Source organism: Anopheles arabiensis, chromosome 2 (genome assembly GCF_016920715.1).
Source record: "Anopheles arabiensis isolate DONGOLA chromosome 2, AaraD3, whole genome shotgun sequence".
NCBI lineage: Eukaryota > Metazoa > Arthropoda > Insecta > Diptera > Culicidae > Anopheles > Anopheles arabiensis.
The window spans coordinates 73,502,144-73,529,792 of record NC_053517.1 but is presented as its reverse complement, the minus strand read 5'-3'; the positions used below and the strand labels follow the sequence as shown (position 1 = coordinate 73,529,792).

General features: G+C 41.6%; 1 protein-coding gene and 1 long non-coding RNA gene across 3 annotated transcripts; one reads left to right on the top strand and one right to left on the bottom strand.

The window, feature by feature from the left end:
- Positions 1 to 979: 979 nt before the first annotated feature.
- LOC120894197 (protein wech) lies at positions 980 to 23,524 on the top strand. Of its 2 annotated transcripts, none has more exons than XM_040296635.1 (6): positions 980 to 1,215; positions 3,324 to 3,745; positions 14,054 to 14,267; positions 14,351 to 16,454; positions 16,572 to 16,724; positions 16,800 to 23,524. In XM_040296635.1, the coding sequence occupies exons 3-6, from the start codon at positions 14,068 to 14,070 to the stop codon at positions 16,968 to 16,970; spliced, it is 2,628 nt and encodes an 875-aa protein (XP_040152569.1). In that variant the 5' UTR covers positions 980 to 1,215; positions 3,324 to 3,745; positions 14,054 to 14,067; the 3' UTR covers positions 16,971 to 23,524. The 2 variants fall into 2 exon arrangements, with proteins under 2 accessions (XP_040152569.1, XP_040152570.1); XM_040296636.1 differs by having other exon boundaries at positions 3,280 to 3,745.
- A 3,184-nt stretch (positions 23,525 to 26,708) lies between these two features.
- LOC120908877 lies at positions 26,709 to 27,524 on the bottom strand. The gene is made up of 2 exons (XR_005741190.1): positions 27,241 to 27,524; positions 26,709 to 26,994 (listed from the first exon to the last, which is right to left on the bottom strand). It is a non-coding gene; the product is annotated as an uncharacterized LOC120908877 (long non-coding RNA).
- Positions 27,525 to 27,649: the final 125 nt, after the last annotated feature.

Sequence of the window (27,649 nt, the reverse complement as noted above, 5' to 3'; positions counted from 1 at the left end):
TATGAATGAATCTCAACGAAAGATTTATGAAACCCAACACTAGTTCACACGTTATTAACTCTTTCTAATAGGAAATAAACTGTAGGTGCCGGCAATTGGACGCTATAGCACTCTTTTTGGATAAATCTGATAGGAATTTTCAAGGAGCTTGTTCAAAAAGGGTGCTATAGATTCCAACTCCCTTCATGTAAAACTATTTTCCATTAGAAAGAGTCTCAAAACCATGAGAACCCCTGAATAAACCATGTAATCGTAGAATCGGTATGGCTTTGACAACGATTTCTGATCGTGCTATATATAATAATTTGCGTTATTCAAAACGTTTATCAAAACCGCTGATCAATTTAGTGCTTATATTTCCATCAATATGAAACATATTATTTATAGCAATTGGTAGTGTAATTAACAAACCATGTTTGCGCATTTTGTACAGCAACAGACATTTAACGATTCAAAATTTATATTTCAAATCGGTATGTTCGAATTATTTCGAAAGCCGACGCTATCCCAACAGTGGGTCAACCGTCATGGCTTGTGGTTGTAGGAATCAATTTGAAAATGTATGCAAAAATCGAATAATTGTCAAATAAAATAACAATTTGCTCGGAAAACTGTTATCAATGACAATGTAAATAATTTTTTTTTCTTTCTTATTTAAGTACAAACCAGCACAGAGTGGTTCGGATTTTTGTGCGAACAGAAAATTCCCTGAAATCGCTTGCACACCATTCGCTTCATTCATCATCATCATTCTCACAATCGATATGCTGATGAATGAGTTTGCTGCAATTGTACCATATTTTATCGATAATTTAGCTCTCCGCAAATCGAATCAAAATTGAAGCGTTTTTGTCAAACGAAGCGTCCGCATTATCCGTGCCGTTCGCGTACACCGGGTTGTTTTCTGGGAAGCAGGGCGAAGCGAGGCGCCGCTTTTGACGTTGGTCGAGAATTGTTTTCCTTCATTCATTCGTGTTCAACCGCTGCGCAAGGGAGTGCCACCGAGAACCCGACCGGTGGTGTGGTTTGCTGTCGTAAAGTCAGGGAAACGGAAAGACTGCCCCCACCGTGGGGAGAGCGAGACGCAAAAGAAAAGAACTGCGAAACATCAATGAAATCCGGGAAAACGTTTTAACTGTGGTGTATCGTTATGTGTCGTGTGTTTTCTTTGTGCAATTCGTATCAGTGCGAGCAGCGATAAGCGGCAAGAAATTGGTAAATTTCACTACGGCTTTTACTGAACGGATCGCTTGCATTGCTTGCGCCGAATGGAAGAATCCATCATGTCTGTGGAGAGGTGGAAGGGTTTCGCCTTGTTCCCCGCGTACTCTCTGCGGCGCACTGCAAGCGTGTGCAATGTGTGCGCGTGTTTGTGTTTTTTGGTGTACGGACTTTATCTATAGAAACTGAAATAGTGTGGTAGTTTTGGTGCGTTTTTTTCCCCGCACCCTTCTGCGAAAGATTCATTTACAACACCGAGCGGCGCGCCACCAGTGGCAGTGAAGCCAGGAAACCACATGAATGAGGACGGCACAGACTGGTTGGAGTATATAGATAGTGAAAATAGAGTGCGATGCACAGACAGAGAAAGGGGGGGGAGAGGAGGGGGCAAAGGCTTAACGCTCGAACGCGGCGGCGGGGTGGCGGCCCCATCCAACGTAGGTACGCATCATCATCGCAGTAAGGCGCAGCGGAAAGGGGCAATTATCCGACACTTTCCGGGGGCTATACGTTGGAAGGAAACGGCCACTGGTGGTGGTGATGGTGTTGGTGGTATGTGCTGTTTGCGTTTTCAGCACGTCCCGTAACCAGTGCCGGGCACCACCCCACCACAACGCAGCGCACACGTACCACCATTAAATCCCTCTCTCAGCGTTGCATTGTGTGGCTTTGTGCGCCGGATGCATTTCGGGATGCATCGTACCAACTGGGCCATGTCGGATAACATGCATGGAAGAGAAGAGCGCCCCGAAGAGTAGAGAGAGAGAGGGAGAGCGAATGCTCGTGAACTATGCTACGCGATTGGGATTCCGCCGTTTTTTAGTTTTCGTTTTGTGTTGTTGAACCATTTTATCTCGCTGGCAATACTGAGCCTGTGTGCAGACGCGGAGGAAATTTATTTCGTCATCCATTACAACCGAGCCCCATCGCACGCGCTGGATACCGAACGATGGTGTTCTCTACGTTAGACGACCATTTTGAAACGGCAAAATCACCACACACGATCAAATGGGAGAGCTGCGGAATTCATCAGCGGTTGCTAAGACGGGTGGCTAAGGCTAAGGCCTCGTTTTGGTTCTCTAAATTCATCATGCACACATCTTTCCGATATCTTTCCTGGTTCGAACGGAACGGAAAACCCCCGTAGCAGAATAACTCTATCTCTTAATGGGCGTCGGAGGGTGAAAAACGGTGGCGGACGTTGCGCTCAGGCGGTGTAAAATCAGTTTGTTCCCATTTTGTCGTAGTTCCCCTCGTTTATGCCCCTCCTCGCCTCATCCCCATTCCACTATATCTGTTACCTTTCCCCGTGTTTGCTAGGTAAATATGCCGTGTCGTTTTCGGTTTCGATGCTTTACTGCGTCATTGGCCGAGAAGACTGTAAAGAAAGAAGAGGCACACACACACACATACGCGCACACGGGTAGGTCAAGAGGAGGGATAGGAGGGGACGAGAATGAAATCCAAAGCGGGCGTGCGTGATAAGACGAGAGAAAGCAAAACCCTTGTGAGCCGGGTAAAAAATCGGCCACGGGGTGCGCGATAACGAATAAGAGGAAACTCTCCCGTGTAGGGAGAAAAACGAAAAAGGAGCAAGTGCGCGCGACGCATGAGTAAGTCGCCCCGCCGTACCACACACACACACACACACACACACACACATAGCATGCCGAGGTGCAAGGGCAGTTTGTGCGTATGCACTGTTTTTGTCTCTTCTGTTTCGTTCACCTCTTCCTTGGTCGTGTCAGTCTGTGTGCGTGTGCGCTATTCACGGACAGGGAGAGTGGAGCGTTTGGGTGGAGTTGTGGATGGGGGGATGAGTGGATGAGATTCAGTAGCGAGGGAAAAGTGAAAGTGCAGCACCAGGGCACGGCGGACGGGGTGGAACATGAGTGTACGGGCTTCACCCGCCGCCATCGCAGTAAGCCAGCATCCCAACGATCGTTCCCTCCTACACGCACGTTCGCCATACTTTTGCTCCAACCCGGACAATTCCCACTCCATGGGTGCATGCGCGCGTATGTGTGTGTGTGTGATTGTTTTTTTTTCTTTCTATAGTACACTCATCCCAACGATTCAATCATTTGTTTCCCGATGTACAGGAAGGAGCAAAGAATGGAATAAATGCCGCAAACAGCAACGTCCTCTGTCTGTGGAATGTGATAAAAACAGGGAAGCGCGCAACCGGATAAACGACGACGACGGCGGCGACAGACGGACGCGCACACGGTACCAAAACGTGCGCGTGAAAAGTGTCAGTGGATTAGGCGGCTGGGCGAACGTGCGTGTGCGTGCTGGTGTGCTTGTATGTGTCTGTGCCCATGTGTGTATTTATTTAATTGTAGTGCATCATCTTCGCGGTGTGTTTCTATCTGTGCGTGGTGTATGCGTGTACCGCCGCCGGTGGTGGCATAGATTTGTGCGCGTTCGCTTTTCCACTGTGCGCCAAGCTGGCAGCGTAACCGTAAAGGCACCGACATTATTGGACGAAAGCATCAAAAGAGGCAAACTGTCGAAACAGAAGGTAAGTTCGCTCGATTAAGCAAAGGCATACGCTGACATTCTTGGCATCTTACACGAATTGAATGCATTCAGTTTGGTCTGGCTACAAAAAGTCTGTAGAAAAATAATTAAAATAAGTCTTTAAAATCCTAAGACTACAAACCGATACGAGCTAGTCCATTGGTAATAAGTAAACGAGTAAACGAGCGGCGAAGCTTTTCCCTTCTTTTCCTTCCTTTCCATTTAACTGTAATGCTTTGGCGCCGATGTGTGGATGTGTGCGTGTGTACGGTAGTACACCACCACTACCATGATTTGATAAACCTTTGGTGCGTTTTGCGACCAGAGAGTGAAAGTTGTGGGAAAGCGACAGTGCCCCCGCACAAGGCGAGAGGAGGGAGTAGTGATTGTAAACGGTGACAAACACACATACATACAGGCATACACAAAACACAACCAGTGAAGAGCAACGAAGGCTCTAGCTACGGGAGGGTTGGGGAAAACCATGGCACGTCCGCGGAATGGCGTTCTTTTCACCCTACATCCATTTACTCACGACGCATTTCCTCCCACGAAGCGAACGGTGAATATAGAAAAGTGTTTCTCTTTCTGGATGGAAATTTGTCCCGAAAGCAAAGAAGGGAAGACTTTCCCTTACTTACTTACTTATGGTAATGATAAATGGTTGTTCAAAATATGCTAGCGTTGATTATTCTGAAAATGGTACATTGCTTGTGAATGAATTGTATTTTTTGCAACTCAGCAGTAAATGGATTTGATATTTTTGTTATGGTTCCCAATGAAATAATCTCGATTTTTGGGAAAACTCTAAACATTGAAGTAGTTTAATTATGATAGATTTCTTTCTTTCTTTTGTAAAAGTAGCTACTCACATAATAATTAATAATTAATAATTAAAATTTAATAATAATTATTATTAATTTGTCATAAATCATCTGCTGTCACAAATTTTAAAGGACTTTTAAATAAGTTACCAGCTATACCAGCGTGAAACATTCGCAAATATATTATAAAAAGCTAAGTGTAAACATTATCCAATAACGAACGTTTTAAACATTTTTGCAAAAAATGTATTACATCAGAAACAATTATTTTTAATTTTGGTAAAAACTGTCCTTAACGGATAGCAAATCATCGGAATAAAAATTATTTAATATGTCAGTTCAAAATACAAAAATTAGATCAGTTCACAAGGTCTGGAGAAATTATTGTTTTCGGATTGAATTGAATTTATTAAATTTTGTAATGTTTTATTTACATTGAGATTTATGTACTTCTTGGAATGGAATGAATAAGGGTGGTAGTGTTTTTTGATTAGGTATTGCTCTTTGATGGTCGGTTTCATGGCACAGTCGTCAAGTTGTACAACTTAACAACATGCATCATGGGTTCAAGCCCAGAATGGACCGTGCCGCCATACGTAAGACTGACTATCTTGATATGGGGGAAAATCAATAAATCACTGAAAGCCAACGGTTGTTAAGCCAAAGAAGAAAAAAGAATTGATCTTTATACTAGATGTCCATTCCCGTTTTGTCTCAATAAATTGCACGATACATACATTTTTTTACATATTACTTGGATATACATCCCTGTTGGATCCTTCCTATACAGCTATTACACCACAAACTTGCCAAATTTGATACGTAACCCAAGCATGAATCAAAGCCTAGGAAGGATTTCATTAAAAATGGCTGCTGGATGCGCCCTAAGGGCGGGTTTTGTTATAACGGTCAGAGTAAACCAAACATGTATTTCGTGTTGGCACTTAAACATGATGATTGAAAAGTTTTGAGAAAAAAGCTCCGCTAAATAGATTAATAAAAATAGGCTCATTTGTTTTTTTAATGTATTCTAACAGTAATAAACACGTTCTGAATGATTCTAACCTAATGCAAAAATATCGCAATACAATATTATCAATGGATAACAATGCAAGAGATACAATTTTTCTTAAACCAAATTTCACAAAATTAATCCTAACCCAAACCATTTTCTACCAACCGAAATGAGAATAATTCTGTGAAGAATGAAGACGTCATTTTTAGACATACGGCAAAGAGAGAAAGCCATCCTTCAATGGCCGCTTTCCTCTACAAGTACACCACATGCCTTTTCCCCTCTCGGTCTCTTTCTCACTCCGCGGGGTTTGCAGAGTGCGTCGTAAAAGTTCATTGACCCGACACATTCTTGCTTCTTCAACGCGCATCCCTACAAATGACCGTTTCGCACAGAATTCCCTTCCCCTCACGCTCCTCCTGCCTAAAAGGATACGCGGAACGTCCCGAACGCAAACAAATCAACCGTTTCTCGCTAGTGGTGGTGATGGTGGTGCCTTTCCGCTTTCTACGCGCGCTAACATTGGGGAAGGGGAATCCTTGCTAACCATCTTAAGTAACGACGAACCCGTGTGCCAGCGGCCATGGATGGACCTACCCTTGACGCAAGTTTCCGAAACAACCCCATTTTCTTGTGTACGCAGCAGCGCTCGTACGCCATTCGATATTCTTACCTTCCACTTCTACGTTAGTTCAATTCCTCCAGGGTAAAGCGGGAGGAGGCATCGTTCTTTTGCGCGTCAACATTAAGGACCCGATCACCCGGAAGACGTTTCTGGCTTCTGTTGTTATTGAAATTTCTGCAGGAACGATGGTGGGTTTCCTGCTTTTCCCATTTTCTCCTCCTCTTCCCTCCTGCTCTTCGGCTGCTCAAATCGCTCTCACATCGAATGTAGTTCACTAGTGTTGGTTTCAGCCAAGCACCATAGGATGGGCGCAGAACGCCGACTACCAACATGAAACAAACACAGCCCATCTCCCTAGCATGCCATTCCTTTCTCTCGCTTTCCCCCAAGTGCATTGCGTTCTCATCTTCCCCAAAAACACTATGAGCAAGCACGAGCAAAATGTCCTTTTTAGGGTGATTTTCGCTGTGGGTGGGATGGGACGCGATTGCCTACTGCCATCTCTTCACCCTCCCCCGGATCGATCCGATCCGTTCTATTCCCGGGGGTCAATGTATCCTTCAATCCTTAGCAGAAAGTTCAACAAACTTTGCGCCAGCGACGTTTGATTTTTCGGGCTATTTTCGGCAAGGTGAACGTCCCACATTTTGCCGGTTAGATTTGACGCGCCCCGTGTGTTTGATACACGCTTTGAAAAAGGGGGTGGAAAAATACTTTGTCCCCGTCCGCGCCTGCGCACTGACACAATAACAACAGTGCGCTCGGCGGACCTCTACGGCGGGTGTGTGCGTGTGTGTGCGGTATCAACAAAAACAACCGAAATATATACAACAACAACAACACCCCCTTTGCAACATAGAACGCTTATGCTGATGGCCATGCTCTGCAAGCACAATTATACAGTTCGAATTTAATTGTGTGCGTATGTGTTTGTGTGAGTGTATGCGTGTCAGTGGTGTATCTGTGGTATCTGTGGCGTACGCACAGCGGAACTAAACTAGTAAACAAAAATGTACCAAAAATTATGGCCCGATAAACAATTACGACATGTGTTGATGGGTTGTGTTGTATGTGTGTGTGTGTGTTTCCCTAAACATTGCATAGTGGAAGAGGAAAAGAATGGTTTACATTTTTGAAAGATTACTACAAGTACAGTCCAAGTTCTAGTAGTTAGTGAGCAAAAATTGCATTTCAGTTTATGCTAAATGCTGTGAGATATCATATGAAAACTGGAATAGCTTTTAGCTGTCGTGCATGCATGTAAGTTGCGTGTAAAGTCCTTGCGACTGCCGCAGTACAAATTACCTGCTAAGTCAGACCCCATTTGGGTAATATTCCTGCTCATGGTTCACAAAAGACTAACTCACACACACACACACACATGTTTCATTACCAACTTATTTATGCTGTGCCCAAATGGTACATACGGGGGATGGTAATATCGTTATTCTTTTTCGCTCTTCTGTTTCAAAAAGACTTTTTCAAAGGGAAAGAAGATGGAATAGAAATAACGTGGAACGACGACCGGGCACACATTTATCCGACGGCAGCAGCAACAGCAGCAGCAGCAGCAGATGGTGCTTCTTTTAATGTTGAAGCGTCATACATAAATTTGTTTCCCCTTTTGCTTTGTTTTCCTTTAGGCTTCCCTGTGTACACGCGTTGAGATACGCGCAGTGGATGTTCGGTTTGGATTGGATAGGTGAATAGTTTGGATCCACTCTTCAGGTCCACTTTAAATGACTACGTTTCTTTTGTGTTCCTTTGATTACTACTGCTGTACTTGTAAATGATTTAGGGTTTTTTTTGATTTTTGAAAATGTACCTATCCTCATCAAGTAACAACGGTCGTTTTTGTTTACGCAAACCTTCCATCAATAACCAACCTGCTATCTCTTATTAAATGTGCCCAATTTATTCCCTTCATCTGCACTGTTCATTATTGTACCGATGTGGGCAGACGCTAGTGCGGTTTCGCAATCCACTTGCACATATACCGCATTGCAATACTTTCTTTCCTAAAGGTCCAAGATGGTAAACGATTTCGTTAGGGTGCATCGTGCAGAAGGGCAGTGAATGTTTTCCCGACCCACGGACAACATGCACGAGAAAAGGGTGGTAATCGAGCGGAAGAAACGCCACCGCGTACGCTTCAAACAAAACCGCGTACAGTTGTTGTCGGCTTCTGGTTAGAGGGTGCATAATAAATCGCCATGAACTCCAGCGGCGGATAATAGCTGTACCCCAGATGATTATGTTGCCAGTTGCTCCATTTCGTTTGCGAGTGTATGTGTGCGCCCGTTGGAGGACCAGCATGAAAGGGACAGGAATTATGGATGCACCCCCAGCTGCAACATCTGCATCGTCTGGAGTTGCAGCTGCACCGCAAGCAGGCCAACCAAGCAGGTTGTTATAAGCAGTTCAAAAAATTGGCAGACAGTTGGAAAAGGGAACGCACGGGGTGGAGTTGGCGCTGGGGAGGTGTTTCGTGTTGATGCATCTTAAGCGCATCGACAATTCCAAACAACAACAGCAGATGTTTGGTCAATTTCGGGACAAAAGGGAACAGAGAATGAGAGTAAAGAAGGACAGGCAAATTGAGCCACAACTTGCGGTCAATAACATTTTAGTCGAATACCCAGTCCATGGTTGTTTATAACAGCCGATTAAGTTATTCTGATTAGTTATTTCAAAATTTCTTACCACAGAATGGGCGAGATCCTGAATTCTTGACGATCTTGAATGCCGACGGCTGGATCATATGTTCGTAAACAGCAAAACTAAAACTAAACTAAACGCTTAATAATGGAATTTATAATGCTGAAGAATTATCGTTCAAATGAGGCCAAACATACTGCCAGCAAGAAGTTGCTCTCATATTCTATGACAAATGAAGTAACAACGACCATCTGTACATGTGCGCTCTCCTAAACATTATCTGGAAGCCAGAAGGGAGCAGCTGCAAGCCAGAATAATTGTCGCCATGTGCTCCCCGCGCAGGAATGGAATGGAGGAAAAATAAATAAATATACGTTTCGCTTCCCTTTTCGCGCCCTTTTCATACGCGTTTGCGGGGTGTTTTGAATGAGCAAAAAGAAGGAAAAAAGCGAGTACACAGCTTTCGATCAGTCCCCGCACAAGAGGTCACTGAGCGGATCGCAATTCCCATTCCACGCGTTTGCCGCGCGATATTTTCGCTCTCCAACTTCATTTTACGCTGGTTTGAGTTCTCTCCCTCTCTCTCTCTCTCTCTTTTTCTCTGTTTCTCTTTCTCTCTCTCGCTATCTCCCTTGTTTTGTTGAACCGTTCCGGCAGCATAAAGTTGCAATGTGGGTGACGGACGTCCCAGCGTTCTCGGATTGCAGCCGTTTTGTTATGCGCTCTTCTCGTTTGTGGACCTACCTCAACATTTTCGATGGCCATACACATTCCGCCTTTCGCTGCAGCCATGCGATGCATGCACGTTTGCGCCGCTGTGTGTTGTCAATTTCTATCCACAATTTCCTATATGTTTATTCGGCATTTCCCTCTTCGTTGCATTTCCTCCCGGCATCCTTCCTCTGCTTCTTCACACCCTTTCTCGAGCTGTTTTGCTTGAAGCCATTTTCCTGTTTTTTGAACGGCACTCTCTGTGGTCATGGCAATTTCTTCATTGGGCATTGGCGGTGTGTTTCTTACCTCCTCGGTTTTGTTGCATTCCTGCCTGTTGCCTGATGGGATCATCTCCCGGGACGGGATGTTTTGGAGCAGCAGCAGAAGCAACAGCAACCGAAAGACCTATCGTAGTGGCGTGGACCTGTTTTTCCGTTTCTTTTCCAGTTCCTTCCTTTTATATATTCCCAGCAAAATGAAACCTTTTTCGAGCCTGCAGCAAGAGGGTGCATGTACGTACGGTTCGGTAGGTAGGTAGATGTAGTGCGCTTTCGGTACCGTTCCGGTTTTCATCACAAGGTGTCCTTGGGACGATGATGATGCCTCTGTATCGTTTTTTCGTCTTTCTCTTTTTGTACGAGGCCCGTCTGCTACAAAGGGCGTCTTCGACAGCCCCTGCCCTGGGATTCAGAAGGATGAATGCTGGCATTCGGCGGAACTCCGGGTCTTATTGCTAGATGGGTCGTTTATAAATTGTGAAGGGAAAGGAGCCTGCTTACAACTCTGGCAGGACGTTTCTCCTGGCAAATGGCAAAACAGTGGGAGACGCAAGGTTTGCTCGATGGCTGGAGAACTGCTTGCAACTTTCTCCGGCAGTACTTTTTCATACTATTTTCTCGTTATATGCGCAGTTCATATGGATCGGATTTATTTGCGCATAAGAAATCGCCTGTACCGGCGGATATCATTCCAGTTGTATCGATCAACTTTCACTGATTAATGAGTATTTGCCTTATTTGCCCTTTGACCATGGCCTCCTATTTATGGAGTGGAACAGGATGTTTAAATAGTGTTCAATATAGGTTCATCAATTTAATGCGACTTCTTACGATCCTTTAGTACACTTTAATGATAATATTCTCTAATATCGGGAGCGCACGATTATTTTTAAAATCCATAAAGATGATCAAGCCAAGTATATATATGCAAAGAAGAATGTCTCTGGGCGTAAAGCGATCTTAAGTTGTTCGGATATTCGCTGCACCGTAGGCGCACGCTAAAGCTATGCTGCATTGACCCATCGGTCAGGCCAAGGGTCAATTTTCATAAATTTATAACGGCATTTACTTGATAGGGGGAGAGAGAGAGAGTTTCTTCCTCATCGCCGTGCTTGTTTTCTCGTCCTAACGTGATATTTATTAAGATAAACGGGACTGCTTTTTGTACGATTTATTCATATTGCATGTTATATTCTACACATATTACATGATTTTTTTACACTCAGAATGAATGGCGAGGCTGTATTGCTCAAAAGATATATGTTAGAGATGTACAAAACCATATCTGTTATTTACAAGACAGATTTTAGCAAAGAAACGTTTGTGTTTAAAACAAAGTAATGAAAATAATACCAGCCCAGATCATTGAGGGAAAATAATACAAGAACAATGAGTAAGAACAGTATGCAGGTAGATTGTTATTGGGTCCAGTATCGAACCTAAGCTTCAAGCCCACACATGAACAAACCATACACAGACACAAACGCCGCACATCACTGACACGGTAAATCATCTCCAAGCAGTGCAACATACCATAAAACGAAACTCGATAAGCGGATAGAAATAACAGCAAAAGGGAAAAAACAAAAAAACAACAGCACATGTAATGATGCGGGCTGATGAAATGAAATCTATACCAAAAATTCATGCCATGCTCCACAGCTCATCCCAAGGACCCTACAGGGTCGGGCACTATTTAACAATATTCATTTGATATGGTTTCCTGCTCTTAAGAGCTTTTTGGGTGGTTCAAAAGTAAAAAAAAACAAAAAAGATTCCAAAAATGGGAAAATAACAGATAAAACGTTACCAGTACCACCTTGAACATTATAAAGGAATGCTACGTCTGGTAGAAAATGCATTCGTCAAGCGATGATGTTCAATCTTGCCTTGGTCTTGCGCCATATATATTGTGCTCGCAAGAAAAGACTTCGATGCATGGTTAAACAAGAATCTGCTTAGTCCTTGTGCGCATTAACTACATAGGGATATCATACACATAGCGCTATACATATATTCCCCATGTTTTAATATTACTAAACGATTAATGTATTTTACAGCAAAGAGCTTTTAGTGCAAAATTATCAGAATAGAGATACACAATTTAAATACATTCAATTAAAGCACATCTCCACATGTACAAACAAGGAATGAATGATATCCCAACAATATTGATACAAAATGTTGCATACACACATCGAAAAGTACAGGAACAAAAAGGAATCAATAACAAAGTTTTTGGGAATCGTAGGACTTACAGTATTCGAAGGTCAGCGGATGTAAAGGGCATCTATAGAGAACCCATACTTGATTGTTCTTTCTCTCTATTGCGATAAATAGTACGCAACGAAGCAAAGCATTTTAATGAATTTGTGTTTGCCCTGACTTTTGCTCAAGCGGAACGATGTTGGCAACGATGTTGGCTGCCTCCAGAGACGTCCAGGGGTGCAAACGGTTCGTAGTGCAAAAAGGACAAAGAAGTTTACCGCCCCTGTTCTCTGTAGTTGCCGGAGTCTGTACCGAAACTGTAGGAAAATACCCCACCTCTCAATCAGGATACCCTTCAGAAGTTGGTTCGGTCAGCCTCGCTGGGGTGCCTCAACCATTCCAGGGACCTAAATCACAGGGATCAAATAAAACTTGGAAGAAAATGAAATACATTACTTATATTGAGTAAATGCAGCCACGCACGCTGCTAGAGCCACACATAGTTAATGCAGTTTTTCTTACTTCTTGAGCCCCGGGTTCGTTACACGATGGGATCCCGTTTTTTGTTCTCCTAGCAGGATATAAATGTATACAAACGACGAATAGGGAAACAGTCGAGAAATGCAACGCAAGATGCAGAACCGAAAGAGGACCTTCAATGCATCGTTAGAATTGCTGTGGCCCTTTTCGGCTTTTTCCGTTTGCTGTGCTTGTCCCAAAAAATAAAAACACACACACACACACACACTCACCATGTGCCCCGTTGCTCGAGGGGTTGCAAATGGCAAAACTCTACCGCCGGTGGGTCGTTTCGACTGTGCATGTGCAGTCCGACTTAAAAAATAAGGAGTTAAACATGCATATACATTCCTGCTGGTTGGCTGTACACATTTTGCTCGCAAGGGTAGAGATTTGAGTAGAAGAACAATATTAGGCGATGAAAGGGAATAGAGGAAACAATCCTTCCCGCCTTCCTCCCCTCGTGCCGGAAAAGTCAACCACGAAAACAGGACCCAAAACGGTTAGAAGGTTGTATTGTAAATCAAATGCCCTAATTGATCCCGCAGATATCTTTTTGGCTAGTTTTCCTTCTAGGAAAGAACCGAAACTTAAAACTGCTTTCTTTGCTCGTGAAAACAATTTTTCGGTTTCGGATCGGGTCCGTTTTCTTTGACTGTGCTGCCATCCGAAATGCGGACAGGGACGACAAAATGGATGAGAATATTTTTCTGCGAGTGAAGTACATTTTTGTACAATGCATCGTAATTTCGTAATGGAACGATTAACAGAGAACGATGCGGATGTGGGAGGAGGGAGGAGATCAATGGCTTCAATGTATATAAAGATCCGCATACACAATAGAACATTTCGAATACATTTTTAAATGTATATATATAGGGTGTGCCGGTTAACGAAGGTGACATTTTGTAAACCATTTTCCAGCGCATACTTCCTGTTTCCGTTCGTACCAAGCTGCACAACAAAAGTGAAAGATGACACTCTGATTCGGTTTCCAGCACAAAGTAAACCGATTTCCTGTGCCTCTCAAGCGGCATTCTGAAAGGAAGAGATGAGGGAAACCCTATGCATCATTACCACCTCCTGCACAATGCATTCAAGCGTTGTGGTGGTTTGTGTCGTATTGCTGCAGCTCATAATACCTATTATTTATAATTAGTATCATTCATGCAAGTCTCAGCATTATAGTGTTGCTTCGAGCTTAACTAATAATTTCTTCACTGTACATCCATTATAAGAACAGGAATATTAACTGTTGTTGCGTTGTAATAAATGGCCCAACAAATTTACATTGTAAAACCAACAGCTCAGCTGCTCGTGTCTGCTCGATTTCCAAAACATTATTTATGGCATTCAATTAAACACAGAATTAATTAAATGTTTCTCTGACAGTAACTTGAAAGTCGTCGATCGCAGGCTGTGTGCAATATAATAATTGACAGGTTTCGTTTTACTTCCATTTCTGCAGCATAAAGCACGATTATGGCACTGCTATCCAATGGCGCTTCTTCGATGCAGATAACACCACAGACGGCCAACGGTGGTCCGAACGGTGGTGGCCCCGATGGCCCAGGTGACTTCAACTCCAACGATCATATCTTCTTCTCGAGTCTGTTTAACGCTCTACCGTGCTGGGATGCACCGCATAAAGCGAGCTCGGGACCGGTTATGGTTCCACAAAGGTAAGCTGCTCTGCTGGTTGGCAATAAACCCTGCTGAACTTGGAGTTTGTTTGACGTCGCCCGTACTGTGTTCAATTTTCTAGCAATAACAACACTTCACTGGATCGGGATAGCATAAGCATTACGGAGGATATCCTGTTTTCCAACGTTTTGGGTGCAATCGGTACTGGCAGCAGCAGTAGCGGAAGCAGCGGGGCTATTGGCATGGGCAATGTCGGTATCATCGGTTCATCACACGGATCGAGCGGTGGTGGTCATCTGGCACACGCGGTGACCTCTGCGAACGAAATCTTCGGTGTAATAGGCTCCTCGTGTGCGAGCCATGCTCAGCTCACGCCGGGTACTTCGCCCCAGACGAACTCCTCCAACGGCAGCCACTGTCCGTCGTCCGTGGGAGCCATCTGTGGCCGGTGTGATACGCACGCCTCCAGCCGCTGCTTGGACTGTAACGATGTGCTGTGCGAAGACTGCACCCAGCTGCATGGAAAGAACGCCTTCACGAAAGATCACTGTGTGATTTCGATAAACACAATCTCACCGATCGGATCGGCCCCATGCATGGTGCCGGGCAACGGCCATGGCAGTGGTAATGGAAGCGGGCCTTCAAACGGACCCATGGCTGCAGGATTGTCCGAACCGCACTGCGATGTACACGGCGAGGTGCTGCGCTATCTGTGCGAGTCCTGCAAGAAGGTCGTCTGTCAAGAGTGTACGCTCTGGGACCACAAAGACCATTCGTGCATACCGGTGGCAAACATTTCGCATGGTGCGTCGGAGAAAATTATGTCCATACTGGAAAGTGGCAAGCTGGGCACAAAGTACATCAAGGCTAGCATCGATCGTGCGGTCACGTACTCGCAGGCCGTGGAAAGAGACGCCATGGAAGCGTCGGCCCGCATTCGCAAAGCGATGCGCCACTTCATTCTGGCCGCTGAGGATCGCGAGCGAACCCTGTTGGATCGGGTGGACAAATTTCGCCAGCAGAAGCTAACCTCGCTTTCCGACCAGATGGCTGGGCTCCGGGCCGCCCTGGCAGGGCTTTCACAGACCTCCGACATGCTAACGAAGGCACTCGACTCTGTGTCGGTGATGGGCAGTATGGAGATTGCGAAGACGCTAACAACGGGCGAAAGCCAGATGGAACAGTTTGCGGCGATGTACAAGAACCTGCAGCCGAAGGAGGAGTTCATCACCTTCGTGGCACCGAACTTTGAGCTGCTGCAGGAAATTCGCATGCAGGGCGATGTGATGCTGGTCGGTCAGCGCAGCAACTCCGTGTCCTCGAACAGCTCGGGCAATGCGAGCTTACAGGGACCGACGGGTCCAAACTGTGGCGGTGTAAATCCTAGCAACGGAGTCGGCGGAGTGGGTGTCGTAGGGTCGGTTGGTAACATCCTAACTCGACGCCCGATCGTTCGCAGCACTACACCGGCCCAGCGCATCGGCTCATCGTCGTGGGAGCCGATGGGAAAAGGGTCGAGCGGAAGTTCATCCGTACTCGGGTCGTCACCGACGTCCTTTGGCATCGGCCCGATTCCTGGAGCGCCGATACTGGGGCAGTGTATTCCGGGCTGCAACAACCATGTAGCGGCCAAACCAGCCGTTGGCCCTAGCCTTACGTTCGGCTTCGATGGCCATGAAGACGGTCAGGTTTCCCGTCCCTGGGGTATTACGGTGGACAAAGACGGCCAGATACTGGTGGCCGATCGGCGCAATAACCGCGTGCAAATATTCTACCCCGACGGCACGTTCAAGCTAAAGTTCGGTTCCAAGGGTACGGCAAACGGGCAGTTTGATCTTCCGGCGGGCATCTGCACGGATGGGCAGGGGCGCATCATTGTCGTGGACAAGGACAACCATCGTGTGCAGGTGTTTTCGGCCGGAGGGCTGTTTCTTCTTAAGTTCGGCAGCTACGGCAAGGAATGTGGCCAGTTTCAATACCCGTGGGATGTAGCAGTGAACACAAAGGGTGAAATTTTGGTCACCGACTCACGAAACCACCGGATTCAACTGTTTAGCCCGGACGGTCTCTTTATATCGCGCTACAGCTTCGACGGGGTTAATCACAGTCGATACCTAAAAGGTTTGACGACACCGCGCGGTGCTTGCTTCACGCCGCAGGGAGATATCATCATATCGGACTTTGAAAATCATCGGCTTCTGTTGATCGATGCAACGCTTTCCAAGGTATTTGGTTGTTTGTTTGTTCGTTTGTTTTTTTTACGATCACTCAACCTTTATCGTCTAAAATACGAAGAATGTTTTGGAGGAAATTTATACTACAAATACGTTTCTCTATTTCAGGTGCTTGCTGCAAAGGGCCACGAAGGTTCGGCCGTTCATGAGTTCAGTCGACCATCGGGCATTTGCTGCGATGATGATGGGCGTGTAATTGTTGCCGATTCTAAAAACCAACGCGTTCTGGTATTTTCTCCCCAGCTAGAGTTTCTGTGGGCCGTAAGTTATGCGTCACATAATCGAAAATGCATGTTCGTAATGTTTTTCTTTGCCTTTTTTGTTATTTTGGTACAGGTTGAAATACGTCCTTCGTCTAATGGGCTGCTAGCAATAGGTATGGACGAAAAAGATCGACCCAGCGATGTTGCGCTGCTGCCCGATGGACGACTCGTGGTCATGGTTGAAACGTCGCCGGACGCGCGTGATCAGTGCAGTCCACAAAAAACGTTCATCCAAATTTACTAATGTTTTGTCCCATGCTATGAGCATAGCCATGCTGCACCACACCAAATCTGGCCCTATGAGCATACCCGCTTTGCAATATTGAACGTTGAAAACTGGACTGCCAAAACATTGTTTCACATTCAGTGCAGCAGCATATTGTTTCTGCGTGTAGGCTCAAAAGTAGCAAACGCTGAGACGATAAAAATAACACTAGTACGTGTGTGTGTGTGCGTGTGTGTAGTGAAAGTTAAACTATAAGATTATGTGTACCGCAACGCTGCTACCTCAAAACTCGTTTGATTTAGTTGTTACTAACGTGATTTTAATTTTTTTGTATTAGTCCTGACAGCGACAGCTTCCTCCATTATCCTGACTCCTGCTTTTATGAGTGAGGCAATTGAAGTGAGCGAAAAATTTTACACTAAAAATCGGTTCGTTTTTTATTTAGGCAACGCAAGCATCAAACGGAAATGATCCTATTCCTGGAACCTGGAAGCTTAAAAAGAATTTAAATCAGTAACCGAAAAGTACAAGAAATTTGTTTTATGAAAGTGGACGAACGATAATGCAGCACGAAAGATTGATAAGAGCGCAATTGTAAAGCAAGCGAAACAAAAAGGGAACGAAACGAATAAGTAGTTCCCTATTCGCCATAAGCGATGTTCTTGTTTGTTAGTTGTAAATGAAATTATTGTCTTCAAACATAGCAAATACGGATCAAATCTAAATGCAGCAGGAAGAAGTAGCGAGATGATGATGCATCGTAAATATAGTACAATTGTAGTAATAGTATGCGCCTATAAAGGCAAATGGCCGCCATGATGAGGGCAAGCGCATACAGCATGATGCGCCGTGCACGGCACGCGTCTTTTGATTTGATATAGATGTTTTAATTTTTTCTTCTATTTGATAGAACATGAATGTTCTCTATGTTTTGATCCTCTCCAAAACGCAGTTTTGATGTTTTATTAGCAAATTTCTTAGTCAACTCTTATAGACAATGCGTAATGTAGACTTAATAAACCTCCTTTTTGATACTTTGTATCGGGAGCGATAGGGATTAGTGAGAAGCAGTGAAATGCAAGGGAAGTAATATAAAGCAACGTAACGTATATTATAAATATGACTGTAACCGAAACATTAAACAGAAGAGTTCTACGCAATTTACCCCACAAGACTGAACACGAACGAAATGTAAACATAACATAAACGATCAAGCGTCTTGAACGGTTTTTTATGCGTATTTACACCGAAGAACGAAAAGTATGAAAGACAAGAAAACTCATATTTACTGCTAAAGTTTTGGAACTTTTTCAGCTAAAATAACATTTAGCAGTATTTTGCATAATGAAGGGGAAAACATCTTTAGCATTTACCAAAACCGATCGACGGAGAAACAAATTAAAAGTTCAGGCTATAGTATAATATCTGTCCCACCTATTTTAAGCATGTTTTCTAAATGACTGTGGCTTTTGCGTTCATTCTGTTTGAATCGTTTTTTATGCTTTGATTTTATTACATAAGTTGTTTAAGCATCAATGTGGCAAAACATTACATATGATTTTTATTACATTCTGTTTATAGGTTGTAAACCAGTAGACTGAAAATGTATATCATGTTTTCTCTCGTTCATCTGACTGTCTAGATACCCAGTCGTTGAAGTAAACGAATATCTTTGTCAAACATAATCGTATCGTTTAGTTGCACTCGTCCTGATAATTGTATTATTTTGCACCTTTGCGCCAACGCGATATAACTCGTAGCGAACAGTTTTGTTCGTTAATTTAATTCTAGTTTAATTGCAAGCATTTTATCGTATCAAGTATTTTTTCCTCCGTTTAGTGTACGGTAGCCTTTTGCACCCGTATGTAGTCAATTTTAATTGTACTTTATTGTTATACGTAAGTGATACATGTTGTTACACATATAACCATCTTCGGATGATGGATGCGTGAGAGAAACGGTTCCCGAATTTGTTTAGTGACTCCTCGTTAACAATTCGTTAATGATTATTGTATTTCGTTTGTTTGTTTTTTTAAACAATATATAATAACTATGTTCATATGTACGAACATGTCCCAGTCAAAAACAGAACAATGCACTGCATAACAACATTCATAACTGACACTTTATAATGAACACAAACGTAATGGAAATGAGTAAATTTGTAGATGTTTTTCATAAGGTTGCTTGTTAATTGAAATCATTTATTGTATAGATTTAGATCCCATAAAGATCCGAGCGTATAACTGATTGCCGTATGATGATGCTCAAATAAAAGCATTAACAATAGCAGTATAAGTTTGCATCCAGGTGTGACGAGCGGAACCGGTATAGTTAAAATTCGTTCTTTATCAAGAAGATCAATTACATTGGTAAGGGACAGCGCATTGAAGATCACATCTTCGGAACGATCGGATCGACCAATCGATTCTTTGAATCTCTGCCACAACATGAAGGATGAAAGTAAGAAAGGAGTTAAAATGTAATATTCTTCAGCTTTTACTTAAAGCAAGAAGCAAAGCAAGATACTGCCAGCAAGTTGTTCAAAATATCGTGTAACATAGCGTAAGCTGTAGGTGGTGGAGCTATAATTGTACGCATTGACATGCGCGTTGTACTGCAAGTGTGAACAAACTGACTTAAAACATGCATAATAATAAGATATATTTTTTTTATTTTCCAATATCCATAAGCTACAAAAACAAACCATAACAATGCAACAATTAAAAAATATACCACTAGCCCTAGTTCATTGAAAATGACCAAGATGATTGTCGGCGTGGGAAGAGCGAAACAAACAATATTGAGAGTGTGTATAAATGCCAATAAATCTAGAGCTAATAGCTCTGGCAGCACGAAAACCAGTGGCAAGGGTTTTATGATGAATGGTACAAATTTATAAAAAGAAAACCCTTCACTTCACGTGGAATCATTTCGAAAATCGATGAACACGTGCAATATGATAGGCGCAGATGAACAAACGGTAACGGTACAGCCCGTACGGATGGGGATGGCGTATATTCCAAAAGAAGAAATGCAATGGCAATTCAAAACTGCCACCATTTCAAATGTTGTGATTTTGTAAGCGAAACCAAGTAGTGCAGACAGTAAAATGTGGAGCAAAACTACTGTGAGATGAAAGCTACTGAAAGTATTTTGACGAAATGAAGCAAAAACAAAGTCAACGTGATTATACAGCAATGGCGGGCAAGCAAGCAAAATAGATGGAAAAGGAAAACGAAAAACGTGTTGATTATTGGAAATTATTTCCAATTCATACATTGTTCCATAAAAAAAACACACACACACCAACATGAAATAGAACATTTATTGTGGAGTGACATTAACAAAATGTAACAAACAAGAGGCAAAATGAAAAAGGTTTTGGTAATGATTCTAATGACTTCTCTGTGAGAAGAAACGTCCTAAGGTGTTTGGCAATACTTAGTTGCGCAATCATCAATTCGGATCATTTCTAAAATCTTAAGTTAAGCTCAACCGAATTAAGTATATGCGTGTAGTTGCACAATGTTGCACGAAGGACGTCTTTGTCGAAATGAGGGCTAATGATATTTTGCATCACTACTACAGAGCGAGAAAGCGCGCTATAAACATTAATCAAATTATTAGCAAAAGTTGCCATACACATGTAAGAACCGAACATTGCGATAAGAAAGAAAAACAAAACAAATCTAATATGGAGTATATTTTATGTACGCTAAAATGATAAAAGACTAGTGAAATAATTGCAAAATGCAGCCTAAACAATACTGACAAGAGGATAAAAAAGAGGGAGCGTATCTCAAAGCAAAATAAACAGCTGTAGCAAGACAAAATCTTGTGAAAACACAAACAGATGTGACAGGTGAGGCTAAGATCTCCATAAGACAAAGAAATCATTTGATGAACTTGTGAACGGATTAATCTGTGTAGAAATTTATAAAAGTCGTCAGTTTTTATAATAGACGTATGTTTTTTCATAGCTTAAGCCAAGCTGAGTGCTTTCTTAGCTAGTTTCGCACGAACTACGAAAGCAGTTTTCTTTATTAAAACCCTTACAATTCCAGTCTTTCTAATGCTAGTTCGTAGGTATAACTATTTTTCAATAAGAATACCGTGTCTAATCGGCGTCTAATGTGTGTATGTCAATGAGCATAACAACATCAACACAATACGTTCAGAGCTATATATGCGAAAAGCACTCTGTTTAAAACAAACTATTCAAAAGTGTAACGTTTGCTAACAATCACTGAAAAACAGCTTACATTAGTATGGTTTCTTTCTGGCTATTAGACGCTATTGAGAGGTTTCTTTGTGAAATAAGTAACCTTTTTACCAGCCTAATGCGTAAGCCAAGGAAATGGAACGTTTGAATAAGAACATTCAATTCTAAATTAGACATACGTTATTTTGAAGCTTAACGCGTTGCTACCAGAGAAAAAAACACACAATTCACTCAGACTTTGGTGTGCTCCCTCCGCCCCGAAGGAGCGCATACTTGTTCTTGATCAGCAATAAAACGAAATTGAATCCCGCTCAAACATGGAGTATGGAACACATCACTAAAACAAAGTCTAGCACAACAAGTTTAGGACGAATTACACTTTTTTCCCGGGTCAGTTTCTAAAGTGAACGGCATTATTGAACAATCGCGCGAGATTTTTTCACAGGCCCAGCTGTCACAAATAATACAGCTGGTGAAAAACATCTTGAAAGTTTTGAATAATTCTGTTCACATTGAAAACTAAACCGGAAAACAGTGTATCGTACAAGGTTAACATCAATTCTTCAACTTAAGACATTTCTCAACAATTGCCGCATAGTGCGTAATTTACAGTTCATAGTCAAGCTAACAGCGAGCAGGTAACGAACAATTAGGTTGACTGATCGAAACAAGTAAGACTGATCAATATGAATTGTACGTTTTGTATAGAGGTAGCATTTTACGCTTTTCTGTGCAGTATGATGAGCTGATAGCTTAAGTTACTTACATCAAACGATATACAGTGTGACCGTAACGTATCATTTGATGTTGGAGTAAAATAGTAGTCAGTATGTGTGCCGTGAGGAGTGCTAAAGTACGGCTAAAATAATAATCATAAACCACTAATGTAGTAGACGTGAGTTGAGCTTTTGCTTATCCATATTTACCTATTCGAAAAATCCCCCCAAAGACTATGAATGCTAAACAAAACAAATAACTATCAGATGCGTAAAACATTTAATTTCATCGATTTTCTAAACCAGAACAGATTAGGGAGGGATGGAAGAAAAATCAAAACACACAACCATCGCATCACAAAAGATATATTTTTTCTCCTAATGTAGTAGTAATTCATTGATTCTCAGAGTAAGAAACATATTCTTCATAAATAAGCAGTGTATTATCAAGGCATACTATTGTGTTCGTATGATTAGAAAATTAATCACGGTATGCTGATAATGCACAATTTTGCGAAATTTGCTTTTTTTAAACAAACAAAAAATTAAGATGTGCAACTTTACTTGTTTCACCGGAGCCTGCTCACTCCGCCAGAGAACTCTTAGTTTTTGTTTTACAACTATATTGAAGCCAACGTATTTACAAGCATTACATAAAGCTGATTTGTAATAGTATCAAACGAAACATACACACTGTTTATACTCTTCTTATCCTTATCGAACGCATACGTAAAACAAAACGATTGCGCGTTTGTATTGCACCCGTGCCGTGTTAAACAATGAAGTAAAGAAAATAAAACACAAGCTGTTTGAAAAAGTACAACCTTAGCCAGAACTATGAAGTATAAGCAATAGAGAAAGAGCGAGAGAGAGAGAGAGAAAAGAGAGAAAAGAGAGAAAAGAGTTTTATTAAAATTAGACTAATTGATCGATTGTGACGACGTAAACTATAAGTTATGTGCTACAAAAACAAACAAAAAACACGAAAGCAAAATACCTAGAAAATAAACATGCAAAGGAGTGGTTACCAACGACTGATTTATATAATGAAAGTAAAAGCAAACCAACACAAAGAGAAAGAGAGAGATACAGAGCAGTACTACTTATACGAACTGATGAAAAATAAGCCAATAAAATTAGCTTAACAAACTGCAGACAAAAAAAGAACTATAGCCACATAAATATCCGTACAACGGAAGTAAAAGAAGGAATACAAAGACAACATAACGCTGATATACAACATTAGCTGTGAAGCGTCACAATTTTCTCCATAGTTTAGTAGTCGATTCACCATAAAGTTCACCTGCATAATTGTCACCAATTACCAACACATCATCACACAAGCGCATCGTCACATCATCATCATCATCATCATCCACATCACCACCATCATAAAACTAGAAAACATTTAAACTATCATATAACACGAGTGCAGAAGAGAAGGTGCAGGGGGGGGAGGGGGGGAGGAGCGGGCATACAACGCAAAGGTTCATATACTTTCTTCGTGTTTGACGCTAGCTTTATGGCAAACACAACAATAGCAATTGTAAAACCAGTTCCAATACCGAAGGTAATTTTTATAACACCATTAGCATTGTAAAGCGATGAAAATAAACCACCGGAAAAATGTATTGTATATCTTAATTAATTGACGTGTTATGAGAAAATGGAAAATGTTTTTTAATCTTTTTTTTTTCATAAAATATTTTGTTAAAACAATCGGTTTTTACTATCTACTTCCTAATGTAGCTCATTAGTAAATATGTACTACAATCACTGAAAGATAAAATGAAATTCACCAAATAAAATGGTCAATATTAAGCAATATTTTTTCTAAAAACAAAATGCATTTTTCACTTTTATTATAGATTAAAATTAGATTTAATGAAACTTTTAAACATGTTTCATTGTTCTATAAAATTCTATATTTTAATGAGGTTTCTTTAAACAAAATATACTTTTTACCTCATCGTGTACGCCGTTTAACGCCAGAAGTACAGTGACCGGCAAAATAAAGTAACCACTTACTTCTTACATGAAAACCTTTGTTTCAGTTTTTAGTTGAAAATTAACTTCAGTTTGACAGACGTTAGCAGTGATAACTGGCTATGCTTCTTTGCTCCATGATAACCATCTAAAAAAAATCAGGCGTTTTTTTCCTGTCAAATCTTCCTCGTCGGTTGGCAGTTAATCAAAAGGTTAAAACTAGCATGTAACGCACCTAAAACAGAGCCAATGAATGCCAGACCTCATATAGATGCGGTCTTATCATTTTTATTAAATATACATATATTTGTCATCTATAATATACTTATATTACATATAATAAAAACGAGGCCTTTATTTTGTCACAGTGATTTTACCTTCATTAAATTAGAGTATGTGTTCTACAAGCAAACTTTTTATTTTTATCATTGTTTAGCATTTCACATTCAAGATCACAAAAACTTTTTTAAATAAAGCAGTACGTGGACGTGGCAGTACTATAACGAAACAAAATGGAACAGTAGTAAAAATGTACAAGGTGGACACTTTAATTTGCCTGTCACTAAACTTTTCTTATGTTCCTCGTTTGAGGTTTGAATAATCAATCCGATGGCCTACTTTTATCATACAGCTGCAATAATTCTCAAACTGTTTCCAACTTATGGAACCGTAAATGTACTAGACAAAGAATTTTATAATTGTTCGGTCTACAGATGTAGGGTGAGTTACTGATACAACCTTGATACAACTTCCCTGCGGCCAGCTGGAATGCTTTCATATGATTATTTGATGTGAAATCAATGGTACAGAAAATATCTACTGCTCCACCGGATAGTGAGAAAAAAGCTCTACAGGACCATCCGTCTACTGGAAATTTATTATCAACGATAGTATGTGAAAGAGTGCTATCAATGAGGTATAAGTTGCACGAAATAAACGCAGCTAGTGATGTGTTTAGCGGCGCGTTAGGGGGAATTCTTTTGTTCTTTCTATCGTTCGATGAATTGAAAATGACACGCGACCAACGGTTCAAAGGTTTCAATGCATTGACTTGATAACGTGATTCAATGGTGCTATCACTTATATTTTGTTTTTGTCGTTATCCAAATAAATGTTTTTCAGATGAAAACAACTAGAAAATAAAATTAACCGGCTTAATCAAATATTTATCAAACACACGAGCTTTTTAATATTGTGTACCATCCCGTACGCCTTATTTTAACATTCATCCCCGGTAGGAATAACGTTTGTAGTAAGCAAGCTACCAGCACTATTAGAAGCTGCGCTACTAATCATCCTTGAACCGGTTAAGCCAAATCGACCCCACAAGAGGCAACTCATTTGTATTGACTCCTGTGTCATACTGGAATTAATATTGTGCTGTAATGCTGTAGTACTACAATTGCACTAGGCGGCTGTAATGGTTTACCTTAGGGATGTAATTATCAAACACAACGTATAAACGGGACAGGCGTTTGTGATGGGAAGTGGTAACAACTCTGGATGAGGGCATTCATAGATAGCGTGGTGATTTTGCTAATCATAAAAAGAATAAGTTTGTATACAGGCAGTCCCCGAGATACACGGTTAATGGGGTCCAAAAACGGTCACAAAATACCGCGTATCTCGAATTTCCGCGTAAGTCAAATTTCACGGTTTCCCGTACAAATATCACTAATTTTCGTATAATTTTGCTTGGCGAGATAAGTTTTAGCAATTATTAGTTATAATTCGAACTGAATGTAACAATTTTTAAAGTTCTTAAAGAATTATAAAGTTCGACCAGAAGGGAATTTACTTTGCATTTGATGATTGATGTGTAGAAATGTCAAATTTATAAAACCGCGTATTTCCGAATCCGCGTATAAGATGTATCGTGCATCTCGGGGACCACCAGTAATGTAATATCTGTTAAAGTGAGTGCAAACAAAACAATAATACTTTATGTTATGAATAATTTGTCTGTTGGTAAATACTAACTACCACTATGCCACAAATACTATTTACAAGTGATTATTTTAAAATTACCACACAATACAGAACTTATCAAACGCTTCAGGAAAAACGTATCAAACGCACCGAAATCCAATGTTTGTTCAAAATTTCACAATATAGAATTCAATTCGTTAGACTGTACTCGTAGTACAGTCGTCAACTCGTACAACTTAACAACATGCCCGTCATGGGTTCAATCCCCAAATAGACCGCGCCGCCATACGTAGGACTGACTATCCTGCTATGGGGGGGAATCAATTAGTCACTGAAAGCCAAGCCCACAAGTGGGTACAGGCAGGCTTTGACCGACATCGGTTGTTGAGCCAAAGAAGAAGAAGAAGTGAGAATTCAATTACACAATTTTCGAAACATTTTTTAAATTATTTTTAATATATTGCATTACTTTAAACACCATATTTGATGTAGCAAACAAAACAAAGTTACTACAAAAACACAAGCTTCACGTGGTCTAGGTTCAAATGCCGTTTCAGTCTCACGTGTAAGTAGACAGTTTCAAGGCATTGTAAATAAACAAGTAAGTGACCTAAACATAACCAAATCAACAAATCTGACCTATGGCGGTTAGTTAGTAATTACCTGTAGCAGTGTGTTTAATTTTAGGTGCAGCCTTGACATACACACGCACTATCGAAAGCTCTGTCGGGAAAATTTAACCACCTAACCATACCTAACTCTTTTTAAAACGTTTTTATGGTTGCTAGCAACACGTCCAGTTAACCCAACAACAAAAACGATCGCAAAGAAATGTTTTACTGTGTCATCAAATTATTTGAGATGTTTCCGTAAGGGCTTTGTAATAAAATCACAGGGAGATACATTTTTTACTAGATTAGCTTTTTTTTATTCTGGACTGATCAATCAAAATTTAGATTCGTCACCGTTTCGTTTAATTTAATCGCGCTTATCCCAAAATAAGCACAAATTGCACGCCAGTAGCGATTTAAATTCTGTCTCTGTAATATGATGAGAAGCCGTTGCACAGGCATGTTTACGTCAAGCATCTGAAGGATTAGAGGAGGAATATGAGACAACAAAGACCGAGAGCATTGGTACGGGAGGAATACCAATGACAATGCGCATTGTCTCACGCCCATTTATCCTGTGTGCGATGCGTAAAGAAACAAAAACAAAAAGGATGACATAAACACAAGCTGCCATTAAAGGCGATGGTAGTAAATGGCAACTGGCAGAAATAAACGTTGCCAGTTAAAGATTTGATTTTTTTATCGACCGTCCCAATTCATCACCATCTTCATCTGCGCGTTAGATTCAGGCCCATCACCTGGCACATTTTGTGGTACCTTGCATCAACTTCACTTTAACTTCTTTCCCATTAATCACTAACCTTTTATCTAAGCGTCTAAATCCAACGTATTTTAGTTTCAGTTTTCGGTTCCCTTTGCTGTGATTCATGTCGACAAATGGCCGGTCGGTTTTCTTCACTTCCGCACAACTAAATACACTCGCGAACGAAATCATTCACTGGTCAACTCTCCAGTGCCTGCTTTGGTGCATATCAACGACTCCCGCTTCCTACAGCGAAGCCGCTTGTTGCGTGCTGAACGAGCATAGAAAAAAAAGTCAAAGCCAATCTTGCAGTGCACGATAGCGGGAGAGTGTGAGAGAGAGACAGAGAGGGTGAGAGGTTACAAGCGCCCCTGTAAGTAGTAGTGAGAGTGAGATACAGCGAACACAAAACATTGGACTTGAATTTCTTTTTGCCTTCATCCACCCGGGGGAGGACAAGCCCGCGA